This window comes from Chelonia mydas, chromosome 17, assembly GCF_015237465.2.
Source record: "Chelonia mydas isolate rCheMyd1 chromosome 17, rCheMyd1.pri.v2, whole genome shotgun sequence".
NCBI lineage: Eukaryota > Metazoa > Chordata > Testudines > Cheloniidae > Chelonia > Chelonia mydas.
The window spans coordinates 18,800,560-18,821,309 of NC_051257.2; the positions used below are offsets into that span (position 1 = coordinate 18,800,560).

Genomic DNA, 20,750 nt, shown 5'->3' on the forward strand with positions numbered 1-20,750 from the left:
GTTAGCTGCGAGGCTAACGAGGGTTCTGTCAGGTGCTGCTCATTGAGCTGCACTGACCAGTCACCAACTGGATGTCAGGGATGTAAAAATAGCTTGTGATGGGCCTAAGCAGCCTTGAGTTCTCTCGGCCCATTAACACTGTCACTCACGCTTCAGACGTACACAGTACAGAGCCAGGACTAGCCCTTCCCACCTCCAGATAGGAAGGCAACTTGTGAACCCCACACCCATGTTTTTGACAGGTTCAGTTTCTCTGTACCGCTAGGTAACTGTGACAGGGGATAAAGAACTCCAGCCGTGCCCCCTTTCCTGCCCTCAGGAGAGTAGATTTCGCCTAGAGATGGGCTAAAATTGGAACCTCAATTCCTGACCGTTTTTTAGTTTAATCAAAATTGAACCTCTGCTCATGCATAGGAAACCGCATTGGGAACATTGTGAGGGGTGTAGAACTGAGTAGCTGCTTCAGCCTTTTCTGTAGCTTCTCTACTGTGATCCTTTGAGGTATGCCCAGACATCTTTATCTGAGAAATTTGGTGGCTTTGATTAAATGGAATCCAGTCCAAACCTTCCCTAGTTTTGCCTAATCAAGCCCAGCTTCCATGGGCAATTGTCAGTGACATCATCCTGAAGAGAGAGAGTTTCAGCACATAGCCAGTAGCTGCCTTGGCCATTGGAGACTTGTAAGGGTCCCGCAGGTCAGGCAGGTAGTGATAAGTCGGTAGGTGGCACTCCTTCCTCCCTCACCTCTGAATCAGTGCTGACTCAATACCCCAGGACGGCTTTAAGAGACTGCTGCTGGAGGCGCTCTCTTTCAGGTGAGAAGCAAAGCCAAGGTCCTAAACACATTTGATTACTAATGGTCCAGGGCACTTTGCAGCAATAATTAGGCTGCCTCCAATGTCCTAGGCAAATCCAACTTTCTATTCTGCTTACCTAACTGCCGGGGAGTTTTCAGCCGGAAAAGTGTTATTTCAGCTGGAAAAGTGTGCCGTGTTCCTATGCGCTGTTAAACAGCTGCAGTGTTTCATTCCAGCACTGGCTGCATTCAGAGGTGGATGAAGTGGTTCTTGTGTGTAGTTTGTGGAGCAGTGGGTAAGTCTGTAAAGTGCTGTTGCATCCAGTGGGATGAATGGAGCTAAAGAAATGTAAGGTGATGAATCTTTCTCTGGCATTTAGGCTTGCTCTCACACCCACACCCACACCCCCCCCCCCCATAACATTTCAATGAGAGAGAAGAAAGACTTCAGTGTCCTCTGCCAGGAGCATTCTAGCCCATATAGTAAATATTGTTCCTGTTTCCTCTTTCGTAGCACACCTTCCCAAATGATCTTCTCAGTTACTTACCTTCCTGAACGTTTATTTATTTATCTCTTTCTTCCCTGCACTCTTTTCCTTCCACAGGGTCCTAAAGAAAGCTTCAGAAAAAGGAGCTAACTACTGTAGATTCATTATGCAATTTAATATCTATCTATCTACCTACCTGCATGTCCCTCTTTACTATCAAGTATCTGAGCATCTCACAAACATGTGGCAGAGAATTATTATCCCAACTTTAGAGTTGGGGACACTGAAACACAGAGACTGAATGATCCTCATTATGGAATGACCCCATATGGTCCCCACCATTACAGTATCTGGGCCCCTCGCTGTCTTTAATGTGTATACCCTCACAGCACCCCTGTAAGGCTGGGAAGTGCAATTATCCTCCATTGTACAGATGGGAAATTGAGGTGTGGGAGAGGCTAAGTGTCTTGCCCAAGGTCACACAAGAAGACCATGAAAGAGCAGGGAATTGACCTTGGGTCTCTCAAATCTCAGGCTAGTGCCCCGGCTGCTGGACCACCCTTCCTGCTGAGATGAAAAAAAAGCATACCCTGCATTTAAAATTAAGTTCTTACCTGTGGAGATACATTAATTTTACTTGGCATGCACGTTGCACTTTTTCTCTTCAAAGCACTGTAGAAACATTAACTAATGCTTCCAAGTAGATAAATTATGCAGATGAGGTAGTCATTACTAATTAAATCTGAGGTTACTAAATATAGATAATTTACTTTGGGCCATTTATGTTGTTGGTTTTTGTGTTTCACTCATCTTCCACAGTGGAACGGGGCTAATCCCGTTCACGAGTCATTTTCTACACTGAGTCCCTGATTCAAAGCCAGTGGGAATCTCCCACTGATCTGAAATGGACTTCAAATCAGGTCCTTACTCTTGTTGTACTTGGGCTTACAACTTGGCAGAGGAATGTTTACATTCAATAAAAATTGTGTGTGTGTGTGTGTGTGTTGTGAGAGAGAAATATACACCCTTTAGGAAGATATTTGAGTCCAATATAAACTGTTCCTCACAGTGTATTAACCTGAAATGGAGCTGGAGGAAAAACCCCCATGTAGATACCGGATCAGAACACATGGAAAAGCCATTAGGGTGAAACCATTTATAGTGTCTGAATTCTGGGTGTCATCAAACATGTGAAATATCTGGTTTCCATTCACTGACTTCTAACCTTTCTAATGTCCCCTAGAGAACTGGAGACCCAGTGAGAGGGTTTGTTTGTTTGTTTATTTAATTAATTTTAACTGCATTACCTTCCTTCCCATCCCCAGCTCCCTGCCCTCTGCCCCAGAGTCTCTTTCTGCACTAGCAGTTAGGGCATGAAAGATGCATAGCTGGCACTGGCTCATCTGGGAGCAGTGCTTGTGAGTCTATGCACAGATTGATACAGCCATAGGTTTAGCTGGAGCAGTAACTGCTGTTAAGCAATATTATAGCTGGAAATAGGTATTTTTTCAGGTTTGTTTTTATCTCCCCTTTTTAAAAAATCAATGTTAAAAGGACCTCTTTTAAGTGCTTTTTATGAAAACAGTCTTGTCTTTTATTATCATCGTTACACCCTCCTGAAATCCTTCGCTTAAATTTCTTTCCCTAATGATATCTATCTTCTTCATTTGTCAAATGTTCCTGTATTTCCACTCCCAACAAACCCTTTGAGAGGCACTGATGCGTTAACCTCGCTTTCTTGTACATTTGTGGGACGAGAACTTAAACTTTTGCTTCTGAGAGTGCACAAGAGCACACTACTTTGTTTTTGTGGGGGTCCTACAAAAATAGGGGCTAACTGGGTTTTCATTTAAAAAGGAAAGAAAGAAAGAAAAAACCCTCTCCAGTGGATATTGTACTTTCTGACAAAGTTAGGTGTGTGTATATTTTCCCAAAGCAACAGTGATTGAAAACATGAAGGGAAATTAAATGTGCTTCAAGTACCTGGCAACAGTCCATCTTACCTTTTGGTGTTATACTAGCTGTTTTGATGGTGATTCAAAGCACAAAAACCTCCATTGCCTGCCCCCATTTATTCCTGTGATGAGTCTCTGAGCAAGCCCTAAAACCGCAGCTCAGGCGTAGGGCCTGATCCTGCAAGCACTTAAGCAGGGAGTAACTTTACTGACCTGGGGAGTCCCATTGACTTCTGTGGGACTACTCACATGTGTCAGTGTTTTTGCAGGGCTGGGAACTCGGTGAAGACTCCCTCTGTTGGCTCTTTTGTCTGCTGTTCCTGAGAAGAGTCAAAGCAAGTCTCTTCTTCCTTCCACCCCTAAGAGCTCATGTCATATTTTCTTCCCTTTAAACAGCTGCTTCCTCTTTTTCTGATCCGCCTCTGGTCAAAAATAAAAAAAACCCCAGCCCAGCAGCTTCTGCAAATTCATTGCTTCAAAACAAGCATTAGAGGACAGTTTATGGGAGCCGCTGAGCTGGTGCAGTGGTCCTTGGCTCTGTGGGTGCTCAGCACTTCTAAAGATCAGGGGCCTTCATTCATTTGGAGTCTTGCAGTGACAGTAACTTGGTCAGAAACTCCCAGGCCCAGCTAAACGAAATCTTAGGGGAAGGGAAAGGCAGCTCTTGGTTCCTGTTTCACAGCAACACTGATTTACAAAATGAGAACAGAACCCTTTATTAGTAACCTGTGGCATTATCAAGAAAAGGAGTACTTGTAGCTTATGAAAGCTTATGCTCAAATAAATTTGTTAGTCTCTAAGGTGCCACAAGTACTCCTGTTCTTTTGGCGGATGCAGACTAACACGGCTGCTACTCTGAAACCTGTGGCATTATGCGCATCGTGAGCCTGTTTCTGTCGTCTAGGGTCTGGAGGCACTTGGGATAACTCATAGGTTTTCTGATGATTATGTTGCCTTTCTATTCCTTTTCTAGATGCTTGCTTTGAATTCAAGTGCACAGCTTGAGGGAGGATTAGCCAGTCTGTCTGTCTAGTTAAGAGAAACTCTTGCTTCCAAATCCCTAACTGTGATAATTCTAGGGGCCAATTTACTAGAAATCTGGGGATTGTTGCTCAAATGTGCTACTAGACAAGCTTTTACTAATAATCATGTTGCATTTGCATAGGGCCTTTCATTCCGAAGAGTTGTATACATTTAGGGCCCAATCCTGCAAACACTTGCTACCAGTTATAATGTTTACTAGTGGCCGTACATCCATTGGTTTCATGGGAGTAAGTACTACACTCAGTAGCAAGTGTTTGCACAGTCAGACTTGAGGCCCACTCCTGTACCACTGGGGGACTGGGAGGTTTGAAATAGACTTCAATGGAAGCAGGACTGAATTGTCTTCAGCATACAGCACTGCGGAAATTCAACCACCTCGAGGGTGGAGAGCAACAACCAACCATAATACACCTGTGAGGGGAAGGTAAGTATTTAGGAGATGGAGGAAACTGAGGCACAGTCAAGTCACTTGTTCAAGGCCAGACAGCGCACCACTGGGAGAGCTGGGAATAGAACGCAGGAGTCCTGACCATATTGTCTGCTCTTAACCCTTATACATTCTCCCTCTCCCTATTAAAAAGGAGACACCACAAATCTGGAGCTGAGATACCCAGCAGCTTATTATTTATCTTGCCCTTAAGTGTGCAAAGTGCTTAGCATGCATCAGGTTGCATGTCTGTTACCAGGGCTGCAGCGGTGTATAGAGACCATCCCATTGCCCAAAGAGAGCAGCATTTATGCCTCTGAAATCGCTTGTTCTTGCCTTTGGCTTCCAGTGGTGGGGACAGGAGGAGAAGGTTCACTTTGAAAGTGTCTTCCACTGCTTAGTAAAGAGCCTTCATCACGGAGCTCTTTATAGACATAGGAAACAGCTGCTTCTGGGGTGGAACACATGAGCTGCCCAACAGTACACTGGGACATAGCACCGTACAACAGGAAACGGTGGAGAAATACAGTATAGCTTGTTTTACTCTAGGGGGCTGGAATAAGCAAGACCAGCAAAAGTGCAGCTTTGGCCGTGTAAGTTACAGCCACACCAGGAGTGCTTTGCCAGCGTAGTATTCCAATACAGCTACATGCAAAGCACTCCTGGTGTAGAACTGGTGTAAATTTTTATCCCCACTCTACAGGTAAAGACACAGAGGCATGGAGAGATTAGATTATAAAGTCTTTGGGGCTGGGACTGTGCTGCCTTTTGTATTTGTACAGAGCCTAGCACATCTGGAGTATCTACTCATGTACAGCTTCAATTGCCAATCACCCTCTTCCCCCCATGGACAAACTGGCCTTGCTGAGGTTTGTAAACCCATCTCTGGAGTCTGCTGCTGGGGATGGAAAGATGTGACTGCGTCTACATGAAAGAATTTTAGCAGCAGATTCCCACTGCTGCTGCAGCAAGTTCAGGTGTTTCAGGGGGTACCCTGGGGCAGGAACCTCTTGTTGGGGTGAATCAGGGGAACTCAGTTGACAGCAGTGGAGGGTCTCAACCCTAGTGCAGTCGAGGCTCTGGCACGCTGTGTTGAAAAGCTGCATCCACACTAAAGCTCTGACTGGTACAGCTGAGCCGGTGGCAACCCCAGTGGGAAACTTTTTGTCAAAATTCCCTACAATAGACAAAGCAGATGTGTCTTCACTTACCTATTGAAATGCCTCTCTCTCTTCCAGATAAACTGGCACATTCCCCATCCGGCTGCCCTTTCCTGGCTCTGCCTCCCCTTGCCTTTTGTGCATGCTAAATATTTCCTTGATCAGATAGCATTATTTCCTCCCAGCGCATCTTAATAAAGAGAGAGAGATTAAAAAAAAAAAAAACAACCCAGAGACATTAATGGAGTCAGCAGAGCTGGAATGTCAGGAGGCACTGAAATAAGCAAGCGGGTTGGCAGTGAAATGCGCTAACTCTCCTATCTTCCACCGGGGCGTCTCTTGCCTTAATTAAAAGATCTTGGAGTTATCAGGCGCATGAGGGAAATTGTTTTTTTTTTTTTTTTTTTTTTTTTTTTTAATAACTGCACAGACTGGAGAGGGAGCTTGCCTTGCTGTGAGCTGGGCTGTATTGCCCATTGGGAGAACTTCTATTCTACAGGCACTGTTCATTCCTTTTATTTCTTCCAGGTTTCCAAACCTAAGGTCAGCATCCCACTCTCGGCCATCATTGAGGTCCGGACAACCATGCCTTTGGAGATGCCGGACAAAGACAACACCTTTGTGTTGAAGGTAAGGCTGCTTGGCTAATAAGGCACGCTGGATGCCTTGAGACTGTACTGAACCCACCAAAGCTCTGGGCTTCTCCTCCCAACTCCCCAGCAGCCAGTGACTGCACAGATCCGGTGCCTGTGCCCTTCCCTCCCGTCACATGGTGAGGTGACTGAGGGAGGAAGGGAACTTTGCGTCCACGGCATGTATCCTCTTCCCTGCAGAAGGCTGGCACCAATCAGCTGTGCACCAGGCCACTGCCAGCTGTTTGCCTGAAGATCCTCTAGTGCTTTAATCCACCCTGAACGTAGCATACACGTATAATATTAACATTCAACTGCCCTGTTGCGTTTGTCTTGCTGCTCCTCCTCCACAGCCATCTTTATGGACTGTGGAAGGGGCAGATGAACTGATAACAGTGCTGGACTATGGAGATTCTTAAGGTATGTCTACACAGCACACTAACCCCTTGCCTGTGGGACTTGGGTCCACACCTGAGTGTTCATGCTTCATTGTAAACCTGGGTTTACATTGGTGGGATCTGGGTCTCCCAGCCATGCTAACGCTTCCATGCTACACCGTGCAGACCTTCTGACTTGGCTCTGCGGCTTGAGCTGCGTCCACACTGCAAAATGGGCAAGGCTTGGGCCCGAGTCACAGCAGGACTCGGGCTCTGACCCCCTCCCTGCCCTCTTTTCCCTTCCTTGCTAGAAGGATCAGAGGACCACCTGGGCGCTGAGTGCTTGCTGACCCGAGTCAGACTGATTTGTGTCTGGACAGAAGCAGGCCTTGGCTCAAATCTGAGTCAGAGTCCAGTCTTAGTGTGCAGTGTAGACATACCCTTAAACACAGTGGCCCCAAGCAGTCACTCGTGAGGTCTGTCCCTGACGCAAACCCTGCCCCCGCTTGGTAACCTTCTCCAGCACTGTGTGGCAGCTAACTGGTGGCATTACTTAGCGAGTGCAGTGCTGTCATGAGGCTTGGTTCACGGGTGTTTTTCAGTGGAGGGTATTCCAGAGAGACAAGATGGTGATGGTGTTAAATCTCTGTTCCGAGGGCCCAGGCTCCGAATCAGGGCCAGATTCCACTCTGTTTGGCTGGGGGAGGTCTGGTGTACTGCCAGACTCCTTAGGGCTGTCTTGCTCTGGAAAATGACTATAACAATGGCATGTATGTATGATTCTCTCTCTCTCTCTCTCTGGCTTCTGGAGCAAATCTGCTCAGTTTACAAGGAGAATAATGCATTTTCCCTATGCACATCTCCTCACCCTGGGATCTGCCAGTTAAGCTGGGCTCTTTCTGCCTTATCAGAAAGTTCCCAGCTTGCTGTTTTGGTCACTGTAACAATAGCCGTTTCTAGCAACAAAGATTCTGTGGCCTGAATTTGGGCAACAATTCTGTTGACGATGCATGAAACAGAATAGAATCCTGCTTACTCCCTCGGAGCTGTGAGGATTTTGCAGAGCTAAGAGAATTAATATTTTACAGTGAAGCCTGAAGATTGCAGATTAAATATGCAAGTGATCTGTCTTGGTGCCATTTTTGCATAGTTACTTTTCTGTGTTGGACTACACTTTACAATTCCCCAACAATTAACTCAGTGCTCCCCTCAGGTCTGCTCCTATCGTTATCTTCCCGCACTAGCTGATAGGTGCACTTGGATAATCACGTAGGGTTTTCCATTCTTTTAGCCCCTATAGGTGAACAGCAATTGCTTGCTCCTTGTCCTAACCAGCACTAAAACTCACTCCAGAGCCCTGAATTTTACTTCTGGCACTGTGACCTTGGGCAAGTTAATTCCCCTCTGATTTGTTTCCCTTCCCACCTTTTGTCTGCCTTGTCTGTAATCTCTTTGAGGGACTTTCTCTCCCTATATGTTTGGATGGTGCCTGGAACAATGGGGCCTCTAGACAAACAGTACACTAAAAGATTGTCTGCTTTGTCCTCTCCCTCTTAGAGGCTGCATTTGGTCTTTGGTTGCCTTCTGGGCACCTCTCCAAATCGCGAGATTACAGAAGAGGCTCTCCCCTTTTTAAAAAAGGATTTGTTAGGTAGACAGCCCTGTTTGGCTGGCAAAGGGGGATCCATCCACACTCAGAGACCGTCCCCAAGGGGGGATCTAGTCATGCTTCCTCTCCTGGGGAGCTGCTCCCTGTTATGTAAATGCTGCTGTTCTAGGCCACTAGAGTGGAGTGACGGTTTTATCAATAAGGGGCTGGCAGATGCTGTTTGATCTGCGGGAGCCTCACTTGCATTGGAAGCTGTACAGCCTCTAGGGATGAGGAATCACACATAGCAGACGGGAGTCTGGGGGAGAGCAGATATTAAAAGTCTGTCTCCCTCTCTCGCTATAGAGACCCCAGAGAAGAGTTTTCCATAAAATACAATTAATTAGCTCGCTACGCGATCCCGCACAGCATGCTGGTGGCAGCTGCTGCTAACAAACTCTCCCTACAAATGGGGATTTCGTCCCACTGGGCCTAAGCAGAAGGGGTGGAAAATGTCTATGCTGCCTGCTGAGCTGGGAGGCGGCTGCCCCCCCAGCTGGAGCTGAGCTCTGCCTTTTTGTGGCTGAGTTTCATTCCCAGCCATCCAGGTTCCCCCTCCCTCTCCTGCCCCCAGAACACAGAGCTCCTAGAATCTGGCTCGTCCGGGGCCGCCACGCGAAAGCACGCAATGAATGCTGAGTTAAAATTAAATTTTTTTTAAAAAAAAAAAGAGAGAGAGTGCTTCACTCTGACTAATGTGGCTGCCACTTCACATCAGCTGCTTTCTATGGGATGTTTGTGTTAATGGACTATCGCTCCCCATTGAGCCGGATCAGAAACGCTTACGGCTACAGCCAGGAGGTTAGCGTGCATACGTGAGTGAAAATAGCCTGATGTTTCCAGTGCACCAGCATCCGTTCCAGGGCTGGGCCAGCACTATGTGTTTGTGATCATCCAGGTATCCAACTGCCTGTCTGAACTCTCCAACCTACACCAGTCCCCAGAATTAGAAGAGGACGGTCACAAGATCAGGCACTCTCAGGATATCTTGGTCCCTTTGCTTTTGGTCCCAGTTCAAACCCACAAGCTGGTGCAGCTTTGGTCTAGTGGGTTGAGGCTGAAGACCTGGGTTCTGCTCCCTTCTCTGCCCTGGGTGTAGGGTATAACCTGAGACAAGTTGTTTCCCTTCCTTGTGCCTTCGTCGTTTAAAAGGAGGACACTAATGCTCCCTCTCCTAGCAAAGCAATTGGGGATCAGGGGCATGAGAAGCTAGAGCAATGCAATGTCTTATTACTGTTGGCACTGACTGAGGCAGAACCCAACCTGAGCTCCCAGTGGGATGCCAGGAGGTGCTTGCTGCAGCAAGCACTGAGGGTGACTCAGTAGGAGGTGCTCATCTCTGAATCAGCCTCCACCGGAGCCTCTATTCCATGGCTGCTGTCTTAAATTTATCTCCATCGGAGCTACAGAAACCAGAAACGGGGGTATGAGGGGAGAATCCAAGCACATGAGCAAAGCAGGCCCCAATCCTAGCTCCTTGTCTGACATCGGGACCAGCTTGGTGACCTGATGGCTGTTGCATTTCATTTATTAGGGAAGTGCCCGTTGCAGCTGCATAGTTTTAAGGCTGAGTTGAGTTTTGCACTTATTTTCATCTGTATTCCACATTATTGGCATGCCGCTGACCACTAAACGACTCCCTGGAAAGCCCGAGAGCCAGAACCTTCCCCCACTTTACATACTGCTGTCTTCCCACAAACCTCTTTTGTCTAAGCGAGTGTGGGGAAAGCGTGTGGGGATTCAGCTGGACCCAGATGGTGCACGTGTGCAAAGATGTCTTTTGGGTCAGAGGTGCTGAGCCAGGGGGGCTGGCTTGCAGTGATTTCCATTATATACACTTAATGTAGAATACTGATGTTTGCATGCAGAATTTTACCCTAGATCTTGCCTTCCTTGCAGCAAATCATACTGGGCTAACGTGATATTTGAACAGCCTCGCAGGAGAAAGAACATATGGTCCAGTGCTGGACTCCTCAGACTGCTACTAGCCTTGTGCTTGCATCTGAGTTTATTAGATACCTGGTGTGCTCATCATTTCCACTAGGAAAGTCAAGAACACCCCCTCCCCATCCCATTGCTGCTTAAATCACTCCTCTTCCCCATTGTTTGCCTAAAGCATATTTTCAAAGGAAGAGTTCAGAGGCCAGTTTGCCTGTGTGGATGAGCCTGTTTAAAGCTCTCACAATCATAAACGTCAAGGGGAAAACTGCCTGTAGAATGGTATTGCTTTGTCTTTACCATAGTTTGATTTAAAAGCCTGGCACTTCACTTCCTGCTGACTACCAGGCCTTTAAGAAAGCGCTTTGAATTGACTAGATGCCCCGTGGCACACAGAGGTTGCCATAGAAATGGTTCTTTCCCTTGGATGGCGGTTCCTTGACAAGTCGAACTTATGCAAACTTCACCCACACTCCTTTTCAATGAGGACAAAGGGGCTTTGTGAGGCACAAAACTTTGTATTTGGTGTTCTGCTGTGTGTGTGTGGGGGGAGGGGTTGTTCCTCACACTTTCTCTTTCCAGAGCGAGCAAGGCAGGTGATGGGTGAGGTGGAATCGTGTCCTGGGATAGCAGCTGGATGAATGCACCTTCTTTCCTCTCCTAAATTTTCCCAATAATTCCCTAACAATAACGGCTCTCCCCTTTGCTTCAGTCCCTGTTTCCCCTAAGGGTTTATTTGGTTTGTTAGTTTCAAAGCCCATAATTGCTTGTTGAGATCCTGCTCTCTGTCTCCTCAGGGAGGGGAAGTGTTTAAAAAGTGTGCTGACTTTTCAGGAATCGGCGTGGTGCTGACCACTAAATGACTCTCTGAAAAGTCCCAGAGCCACCTTCTCCCTCTTTACACACTGCTCTCTTCCCACAAACCTCTTCTGCCTAAAGAATTAGCGAGTGTGGGGAATTCAGCTGGACCCAGATGATGCACTGCAAAGATGTCTTTTGGGAAGAGGCACATAGGTGCCGGAACTATGGGTGCCGAGGGTGCTCCCGCACCCCCTGGCTTGAAGTGGTTTCCATTATAAACAGGGTTTACAGTTTGGTTCAATGGCTCTCAGCACCCCACTCTACAAATTGTTCCAGCCCCCCTGAAGAAGTGTGGAAGTGACTGATGTAGTGGCTGAACCCCCAGCAAAGATAAGGGACCTATTACCTCTTCTGGCTATTGGAGCTCTCCTCAGGTGGAGGAGGTCTGTAGCTTTTGAGCCAAAGCAGCAGGCTTCCACTCTCAGCTTCCCACATGCGTTTGATGTGTGGAGTAATTGTGTCAGTTGTATGCAACAGTGGGTTTATGATGGAGGGAAGAGGAAATGCAGATATTTGTGAATGGAAAACCTTCCCCCTAGTTCAGAGGATCTCTGTTGTAAATTGGCCCTGCAATTTGTCTCTCCTTTCAGCCAAAATGTATTTATACACCCTTTAACTGAGCACTCCCTTTTGTATGCTTACATTTCTTTTCACTGTGAAGAAAAATAGTGCCTTGCAAGATATCTAAACACTGTGTTTTGTTTCCTTTCCATTTGTTCAAACGATTTAAGAATCCCCAAATCTTCCAGGCATATTTTGTGTTATTTCTTTTAAAGTTTAGGTATCAGTTTCACTTACTGTGAGGTAAATCACAGGAATGGAGTAATCATCGGCTTACCCTAGGCATATCTGCTGGGGATGGCATTGCTAATTCTGACTTGTGATTTTTTGCACACTTGGGGTTGGCCATACTGCCTCTGGCTGTGGCATCCGATGTGGTAAAACAAACAGAGTTGGGCCTGGTCAGTATGTGGAAGAGAGACCTTCAAAGAAAGCCTGGGGTATTGCAGGAAGTGAGGCTGGTTGATCAGTAAGTGGGCTTTTTCCTTTGAGTCAGTGTTGAGCTAATGTTCCAGCATGGAGTTAGGGGGTACTGTGGTGTTGGGATTAGGCTGTCTTTTTCAGATGAGCCTTTACACTGAAGTCATGTCCATTAAAAATCCCATGGCACATTTCACAGAAGTAGGGATGTTCGCCTCAGAGTTCTGTCTAATTCCAATTTAGGTAGTTACAGTCAAATGCCTGAAAATTTCCCCTTCCATCCCATATCATAATTTCTTTTGGACACGATATGCTCTTTCACTTCCCATTTCGAACTGATGGGCTGTGAGGTATTTAACAGCTGCCCATGCTCCAGAGCGGTGGCTGCATTACAGTGGTAGGTGAAGGTGTGATACGAGCATTTACTTAACTCCACGATCCAGTCTGATTGTTAAACAGAGGCTATGCAGTTTATTTCTCCTCTCTTTTCACATCTCAGGGGTGGGTGGCAAAGTGAGGAAGAGTCTATTTTAAACAGGTAAAGGAATTGTAAATTGACTGCGTCTTTTTCTCCCCCACCACCCTTTTTTCCCCATCTAGGTGGAGAATGGTGCTGAGTATATTCTGGAAACCATTGACTCCCTCCAGAAACATTCTTGGGTGGCGGATATCCAGGACTGCATAGACCCCGGGTAAGGCTCACTTGGGGAAGCTGCCCTCCCTGTTTCAAAAAGCACCTCTCTACCTCAGAAGAGGAAGGATTATCCAGGGGTTCGAGCACCGCCTGGGCCCAAGAGATCTGGAGTCCGTCCCTGTTCTGCCACAAACATTCCGTGTGGCCCAGGGAAAGTCCTTTAGTCTCTTGGTACCTCAGTTCCCCATTTGTAACATGGGGATAACAACACTGCTTCACCTCACAGACGTGTTATAAGGATAAATCCATTATAAAGAGGGTGAGGTGCTCAGATAGAGAGAAAGAAAAATGAAAAAAGTCAATGATTCTGTTCACCCAAAAATGCTTTTTTTTTTTTTTTTTTTTTTTTAAAAAAGCCCATTTTTCAGCAACAAAATTTGTTCATAAAAGGTTGGCTAGCGTTAGTCATTGTGTGACCCACCAATCTACTGCCCTGGCAGACGGGGAACAGCGTTCAGACACAGCTGACTGGAAGAGAAACCCTGGTACTAACCAGCCATCATCTCTGTGACCCCAAACACTCCCAGTGCTTGCGTGACCCACTGCTGAGTGTGTGTTGGGGTCCCGCTCGGTGCCTGAGCCGCGGGGGATCTGAGCCTGTTACAGCCAGCAGCTACAGAGGTTTGTCCCTCTAGCTGAAACAACCCATGTCTGTAGCTCTGGAGTTCCTAGTTTAAATCCCCAGTCTGTCCACTAATATAGTGGCCATCACATAAGTGGGGGCTTATCTGTGACTGGAATCCTGGATGTCTTGCACACACTAACCAGTGGGTTACAGTCTCGTTCTGCCTGCAGTTGCAATTGGATACAGCGTTTGTCTTCACATCTTCTCCTACGCTGTTGTGGAGTGCTACGGTTTAGACAGCTGCTGCGTTCCTCCCCAGAGGTGGTTGGGTTTCACTGACAGGCAGTGATTCCTATGTGTGCAGCCTACAACCAGCTTGGTATGGTATCCGTTAGGTTGCAAGATGCTGTAGAAGATTGTCTTCGTCTCACTGAGGGTTTGGGGAGGGAAGGGGGGAGGGTCTGACTCCTCAAGAGATCATGGAAAAGGTTAAAATACCTTAACAAACATCTCACAGTAGCAAATAGACTTATTTGCTTTGGCTTTAGCTGCCTTTCCGCGGCATAAGGCTCCATTCTAATTCCAAACATGTCTGAAATACTAAGCTGTTCACAGGGGAGGAAAAAATCCCCTGTGGCTCAGATGTGAAGAGAGGAACTGCGAAAGGTGGGGTCTGTTGGTTTTTATTGACTCCCCGTCTTGGGAGCACATTGTACATGTTCTGCTTTGCTAGAGAGAGCATCCGGCAGCCCTCAGCTGAGAGCGCCCAGCCCACAGAACGGTCAAGGGTTTTGGTGTCAAAGGGCTTTCTGGAGTCTAGAGGACCACATTAATGCACTTTGGTCACCGCCCTGCAGCTTGTAAAGAGTGTTATCCAGGGGCTAAGGCAGTGGATGGGAGCCAGGACTCCTGGCTCTGCCACTGCCATGCTCTGTGACTCTGAGCAAGCAGCTTGACATCTCTGTGCGGCTCTCTCCCCATTTGCAATATGGGGGGCAAACACTTTGCCACCCTTGCAGGAGTAAGGGCCCTGATCCAGCAAACGGGCCTGCATGTGCTTAACTTCCAGCACTTGAGCAGCCCTGCAGCCCTTTGTGGACCCAGAGCTAACCACCACGGGCATAAGTATTTGCAACATCAGGGCCTGTGTTCGTAGAGCAGTCTGAGATATTTAAGACATGGACACGCCTGGTGAGCACCAAGAGTGAATTTTCATTCATCTTGTGAGTGCCGTGCTTGCCAAGGGTTTGAATCGGAAACCTCGTCAGTGCCCTGTCAACATTTTCTGCAGAGGTGGTTTCTTTTTTAAGGGTTGCAGCTGAGCGACTCCGACTGCTGATTCATTCACTGCTTACTAAATAATTCAGCAGCTCCCTCCCAAACACTTACCGCCAACACAAACCGCTTCCTGAGCTGCCTGCTAGCACGTGTCCTCCTGATTCAGCTAGAGGCTGTTGCTCCAAGAGTAACGGAGACCGGTGTGCGTATCTCACCACAATGGGGCAATCGGGAGCATCCAGGCTAAAAATAGGATTTCAAGAGAGCGTGGCTTTTTGCATGACAGTGGCGTCAGGCTAAAGGGGCGGGCACAGCTATGACTGACAGGGGGAGTCAGCTAATGGTCAGGGATGTGCACAGGCATTGCTCCCATAGGGGGTCATTCGGTCAGACTTCCCGCTGTTGGACTGGCTGTTGCCGTCACCCCAAGAGATCTTGTCTCAAGGTCCACCAGGCCTGTCTTGCTCCCACTCCACCCCCCGATGGTAAACATTGGCTCCTCCATCTCCAGATGGGTGTCCTCCATCTCTGGGGTTGGCCTGCCTTCATCTCTCCTGCCTGCTCTGCTTCCCCTACCTTCCCCCATCCGTTCGGTCCCAGATGCTCTCTTTGAACTCCGCTTCTGACCCAAATGGCCTCCGAGTCGCCACCATGAGTGGCCAGCATGGGAACTTGGCCTGCATCCCAGGGACTGGCAAGCAAGGCACTGCAGCCATCTGGCAGAGCTGGGGCCCGTTGTTTCATGGTACAGACACTAGAAATGTGATCCAGAACACCCAACTGAGTGCATGAAGCTAGAATTTACCCAGAATTATAAGATCAGTCAAATGAACCATGGTTCCTACCTGAGAGTGGAAATTCTTCCCTGCTCACCCCATCCCCGGTGAGGCATGTGCCTGCAGAGAGTGACAGCCTGCACATGACCATCTGCTCTGTTTTTTCCTCGCAGGGACAGCGGAGATGATATTGAACTTTCCTCCTGTGTGCAGGGAGCCTGCCTGCCAGGCAGGGTACCCTCCTGCAGCTGTGAATTTCTGGCCGATGGTAAGGGCACCCGGAGAAAATCACCAGAAATGTTGGGTTCAGATGTTTGGCATCTTGTGGTGTTGGGTTGGGTTTCCAGGCGAGAACGCAGCTGACAACAAAAGAAAAGATCATAAAATGTGGGAGCAACTCCGCTCTCCTTCGCGATGTGTTCTTGTTCATGATGCAGCCACCCTGATCTGACAGGCCAGGGATGCAGGCCAAGTATCTGGCCGTTCTGACTCGCTTTCATGTGCCCTGTAGCCAGCAGCTGATCATAGAATATCAGGGTTGGAAGGGACCTCAGGAGGTCATCTAGTCCAACCCCCTGCTCAAAGCTGGACCAATCCCCAACTAAATCAAGCTGATCCTAGCCTGACCCCAGCAGCCTTCCCTTGCTGCCTATCCCTAAAGAAATGGGGGACTGAGACCAGCACATGGAGACTCTGGCTTCTGTTTCAAATCTGCCCCATTTCTGTTGACCAAAACTTCATTGCTGGGTGTGAGATGAGTTTTGGGTCTCTGTCCAGCTCCTACTGAGGCATCCTGGCACCACTGTCACTAGTCACAGCAGAGCGGCTGCACCGTGAATGGCCTGTCTGAGACTGAACTACCCTCTCTTACTTCTCGCGGTTGTTCTTCTGGGGCAGGGGAGTAGCACGTTGTCAGGGTGATGTAGGGAAGGATTAAAGTGGCTCTGCTTGTCTGGACCCATTCTCTGGGTAAATGGAAGACTGCAGTCTCTAGGGTGACCAACTAACTAACCCTACAAACTAAACCAGCCAACTGTCTACCTTTCTCTCTCTAGTAGGAGCAGATCATATAGAGGACAATACACCACGTCCGTTATTACTGAAAGTGGTGTTGACAACGTGGGGATTTTCTATAATATTTTTATGAATCCTCTGTTTGCCTCAGTTTCCCTTATATTTTGCATGGCTACCCAGCGAGGGTGGGGAAAGGCCCAAGCTGTCTCTGAGGGCAGGCTAAGTGACCTAGAGTGTGTGCGTGTGTTTTGCCTAGCTGCCTGAGCCTGAATATGTCCCTGAAAAGAACTGGCCAAGGCTGACACTATAGCAAGAGACAAATCAAGCCTGTATCAATGGAAAACCCAGTCAACCAGACATTGACCCAGTAAGCAGCAACCCAGAGGGAGATGCAGTTCCCCCACCTGTCAGCAGGGACCCTGAGCAAAGACCCCAGCCTGAGAACAAAGGGCTGGAAGGTGTGAGGTGGCGGGATAAAGTGTTGGCTTCTGGAGTAAGCTGGGAGCTCACTCACCTGGGAACGGGCTAAGGAAGGCAGACTGCGAGAGACAGAGCCGGAAAATGGAGTTTTACAGCTTGGTTGGGGCTCTGGGCTAGCCAGACCAGGCTATGCTTTAACCCTCATTCCTCTGCGCTAACCTAAGGACTTCCTCTGCTGTGCTCCAGGTGACTAATAAACCCACCTGTGTTGACAACATTGCCTGAGTGTCCCCGTAAATACGTGGTGACGTGCATGAATCCCTGGTGGGTGGACAGGTCTCTACCAGGTGTCGATCTCAGTTGGACTCGCTGAGCAGATCTCGCGGCGTGAAGCAGGAGTGTTGGAGCCCCCGAGGTTCAGTCCTGGGAGGCTGCATGGCCTGCCCTGAAGGAGGAGTGAGACCCCTTGTGGGTCTGGCCCATTGAAGGGTTCCCCGAAGAGACTGCTCCAAAGTTGAGGGCGTAGCACCGATCTTGTAGGTCCGTGACAGGTGCTTGTGGGTTGATTCGCAGAGAAACTCTGAGCTTTAAGCCGTTAAAGCTTGCCTTCCTTTCAGGTGTGCACAGGACTCCAGACAGATGTTCTGTGCTTGCCACCCACACCACCACCCCGACTGCTGCCACTGTCATCTCACCCCCGCATGGCAGGGCCAGGGACTCCTTGGGGGAACACCTGGCCCATGTACCACTGGAAAACTTCCTGCAGACCGTGGAGTCACCAGCCACCAGCAGTCATTTAGCAGGTACCTGCAAGGCTCCGGGGGGGGGGGGAGGGAGGTAGCCACGTTGGCCACCTTCCAGCTGATTTGCTGTATGTGACACAACTGATAGAAGAAAAGGGGAAAATCCCATTGCAATGCAACGTGGGTCTCTTGAGCAAACCCTGAGCAGAACTGCTGCATTCTGATTAGAGAGAAGGGTGTGAGGGGGAAGGGCGGAGGTGGGGAATTAAAGGGGTGTTCATGGGGACAGGTGTGTATAGGCAGGCAGGGAGGGACGAGTGCACTCAGTTCTAACCTTGCCCCGCTGCTCCCAGCCAGAAGAGCCCATTGGTTTAATATAGAAATCCTTTTTCTGCCCTGCCTGGCCACTCTTTCAGTGGAATTGAGTGGAGCACCCAGTAGCCAGCCTGCTTAGCTACAGGTGCACATTTACAACATGATCCTCTGTATTTGACTCAGACGTCATCTTCCCAGCATATGATCCTGATCCTTCTGGAACAGCCAGAACGTCCTCTGCCAGAGCCCTGCGGTCTATTCACTGTTGCTGCCGTCCCTTTCAAAGGACAACCATTTCCCTCTCTAAACTGCCTTTCTTTTGCCCCTTTCCAACTGTACAGGGGAGGAAAGCGAGACAGAAGCGGAGATCAACCTCTCAGATTTCCCCTGGTTCCATGGGACGCTGTCACGGATCAAAGCCGCCCAGCTGGTGCTCTTCGGTGGGGCCAGGAGTCACGGTCTGTTTGTCATTCGGCAGAGTGAAACTCGACCAGGCGAATACGTGTTGACTTTTAACTTCCAGGGGAAAGCAAAGGCAAGTGCCATTGTGATGCTTATTATTTAAATGGTTTTAGAACTGCACTAGCCGCACTCACCCACTGTTCTCTGATGCTATCCCTAGTTTGTCTTTCCACCTCTCAGCGTCAGTCCAATATGTAGCGAGCAGGATGCAGGACAGGGGCCTGTCTCTGGCCTACCTGTCTGATTACAGTGGGGCTCGGAAGCAGGATAGCTCTGCTGACTTCTAAAAAGATGCTCGGAAGTGTCGTTATTGACTGGGCTTTTTTGGGATTGCCGAGATCCCCAAACATGAATAATCCTCCAACCCTTGAAAGCGCCTTTCATCCCAGAATGATGCACAAAGATCCATTCCACCTGTGGCTGAAATGTGGCCACCTTTGCAGCTGTTTAAAACACACGGCCATGCTGTATAACAAGTTATGACAGTGGTTCTCCGTCTCTTTAGTTCTGTGCTGCATAAGAGGGAATGAAAAGAGCTAACGTTTATGTGTGGCCTTTCATCCAGAGGTCTGGATGGTCAGGTGGTTACCAGAATTGGAAGCACTCCACAAACTATTACTACCTCACTCTCTTCATTGTTAGATCTCAAAGCACTTTACAGAGGAAGTCAGTATCATTATCTCCTTTTTACGGGTGGGGAAACTGAGGCACGGGGCGGGACATGACTTCCTTCATGTCCCCCAGCAGGCCAATGGCAGAGTCGGGAATAGAGCCCAGGTGTCATGAGTCCCAGTCCAGTGCCGGGTCTACTGGGCTGCAACACTACAGATCAGTTTTGTCCCCAGATTCTCTAGGCAAAGCTCCCATTGATTTCAGTGGAAGTGACACCCTTGTATCTGAAAGCAAGATGGAGACCTATGTAATGAACAGGGATTAGCTCACCATCACTGAAATGCAGCTCTCTCTGGGGTGGAACGCTGACCCCTTTTAACAGGGCACAGAAATACTGAGCTACAGGTTAGTACGGAGGGTACATTGCGTCGATATACGTGTGCTAGCTTTGTTTGAGCTCGCACGCTAAAAGTAGCAATGTAGCTGCAGGGTGGGCCAATGGCCTGAGTACGGGCCTAGGTCTCAGACGGGATGGTCCTCAGGGTGGCTAGCCCCTCCTGCCACCTGCGCTGCCCCAGCTACACAGCCTGATCAAAGTTCGTGTGCGTATGTCTACCTCTAGCTGCAGTGAAGACGTCCCCAGAGAGTGATGTGAGGGTCTTGGATCCAGTCGCAAGCGAGGAAGGGATTGTCGGGTGGTTACCAGAATTGGAATGTAGCCAGGACACTGGGGCTACCAAACCCCTTGTGAAAGAAGCCTGGGGGGCTCTAAAGGAAGCTGGATGTTAGCCTCCTAGAGCAGCCCAGGGAGCCAGTGGGAAGCAAGGCTGCTAGAGGAGAGTGAATGAGCTGCTCGGTGCAGGGAGAGGGCTGAGAGCAGCCCTGGAGGATTAGTGTGTCGGAGGAAGTGAAAGCTTCCTGTTGGCTTAAGATGCTGCCAGAGGGGGCCCTGCCAGACTAGCTCTAATGAATAGAGAATAAAATGCCCAAGGGGACCCCAAACCACCCACTTTGCCAATAGCCCACGCAGTTTAGTCTCCGGGCTTGGCTCCCAAGTGAGCGTTAACCACCTCCCCCCCCCACCCAAGAGAAATGCAGCCGCTATCTAGGGCTCTCAGCGAACATGAAGCTGGGGGAGTGGAAATGTTGAGCCACTGAAATGCATCTCAGAGATTTGACAGCGCTTGCTGCTCTGCCTAGGCAGGAAGGCTTTAAAAGAAACAATGCTGGCAGCTCCTTATCCCAGTGCCAGCCTGCCAGGAACAGCACAATAGGAAGATCAGAGCAAGGCCTGTTTTTTTTTTTTTGTTTTTTTTTTAAATATAAAGCCTGTTTGTTCTTGCTGGCTGTTTTTGTGTGTGTGTCTAACGCAGACCCCTTTTTATGCGGTGTATGACTCACGTGCCCCAGGTTAAGCACGGACTATGCGACTCTGTCAGGGGACAACTCTGGAGATCTGCAGACTATTTCCGACTCCGCCACTGACTCACTGAGTGACCATGGGCAGGTTACTTGACCCCTTTCTGTCCAGCTCCTCTGCAAAACTGGGCTGATACTTGGCTCC

At 48.6% G+C, this 20,750-nt stretch overlaps 1 protein-coding gene across 3 annotated transcripts in view; it reads left to right on the forward strand.

The window, feature by feature from the left end:
• Positions 1-20,750, forward strand: part of SH2B2 (SH2B adaptor protein 2) — a 64,270-nt gene that overhangs the window by 37,666 nt on the left and 5,854 nt on the right. For all 3 annotated transcript variants that reach the window (XM_037880725.2, XM_043531073.1, XM_043531072.1), the window contains exons 3-7: positions 6,399-6,500; positions 12,908-12,999; positions 15,794-15,888; positions 17,672-17,857; positions 18,454-18,647. In XM_037880725.2, the coding sequence (XP_037736653.1) occupies positions 6,399-6,500; positions 12,908-12,999; positions 15,794-15,888; positions 17,672-17,857; positions 18,454-18,647 (669 nt within the window). The remainder of the gene's footprint in view (positions 1-6,398; positions 6,501-12,907; positions 13,000-15,793; positions 15,889-17,671; positions 17,858-18,453; positions 18,648-20,750) is intronic.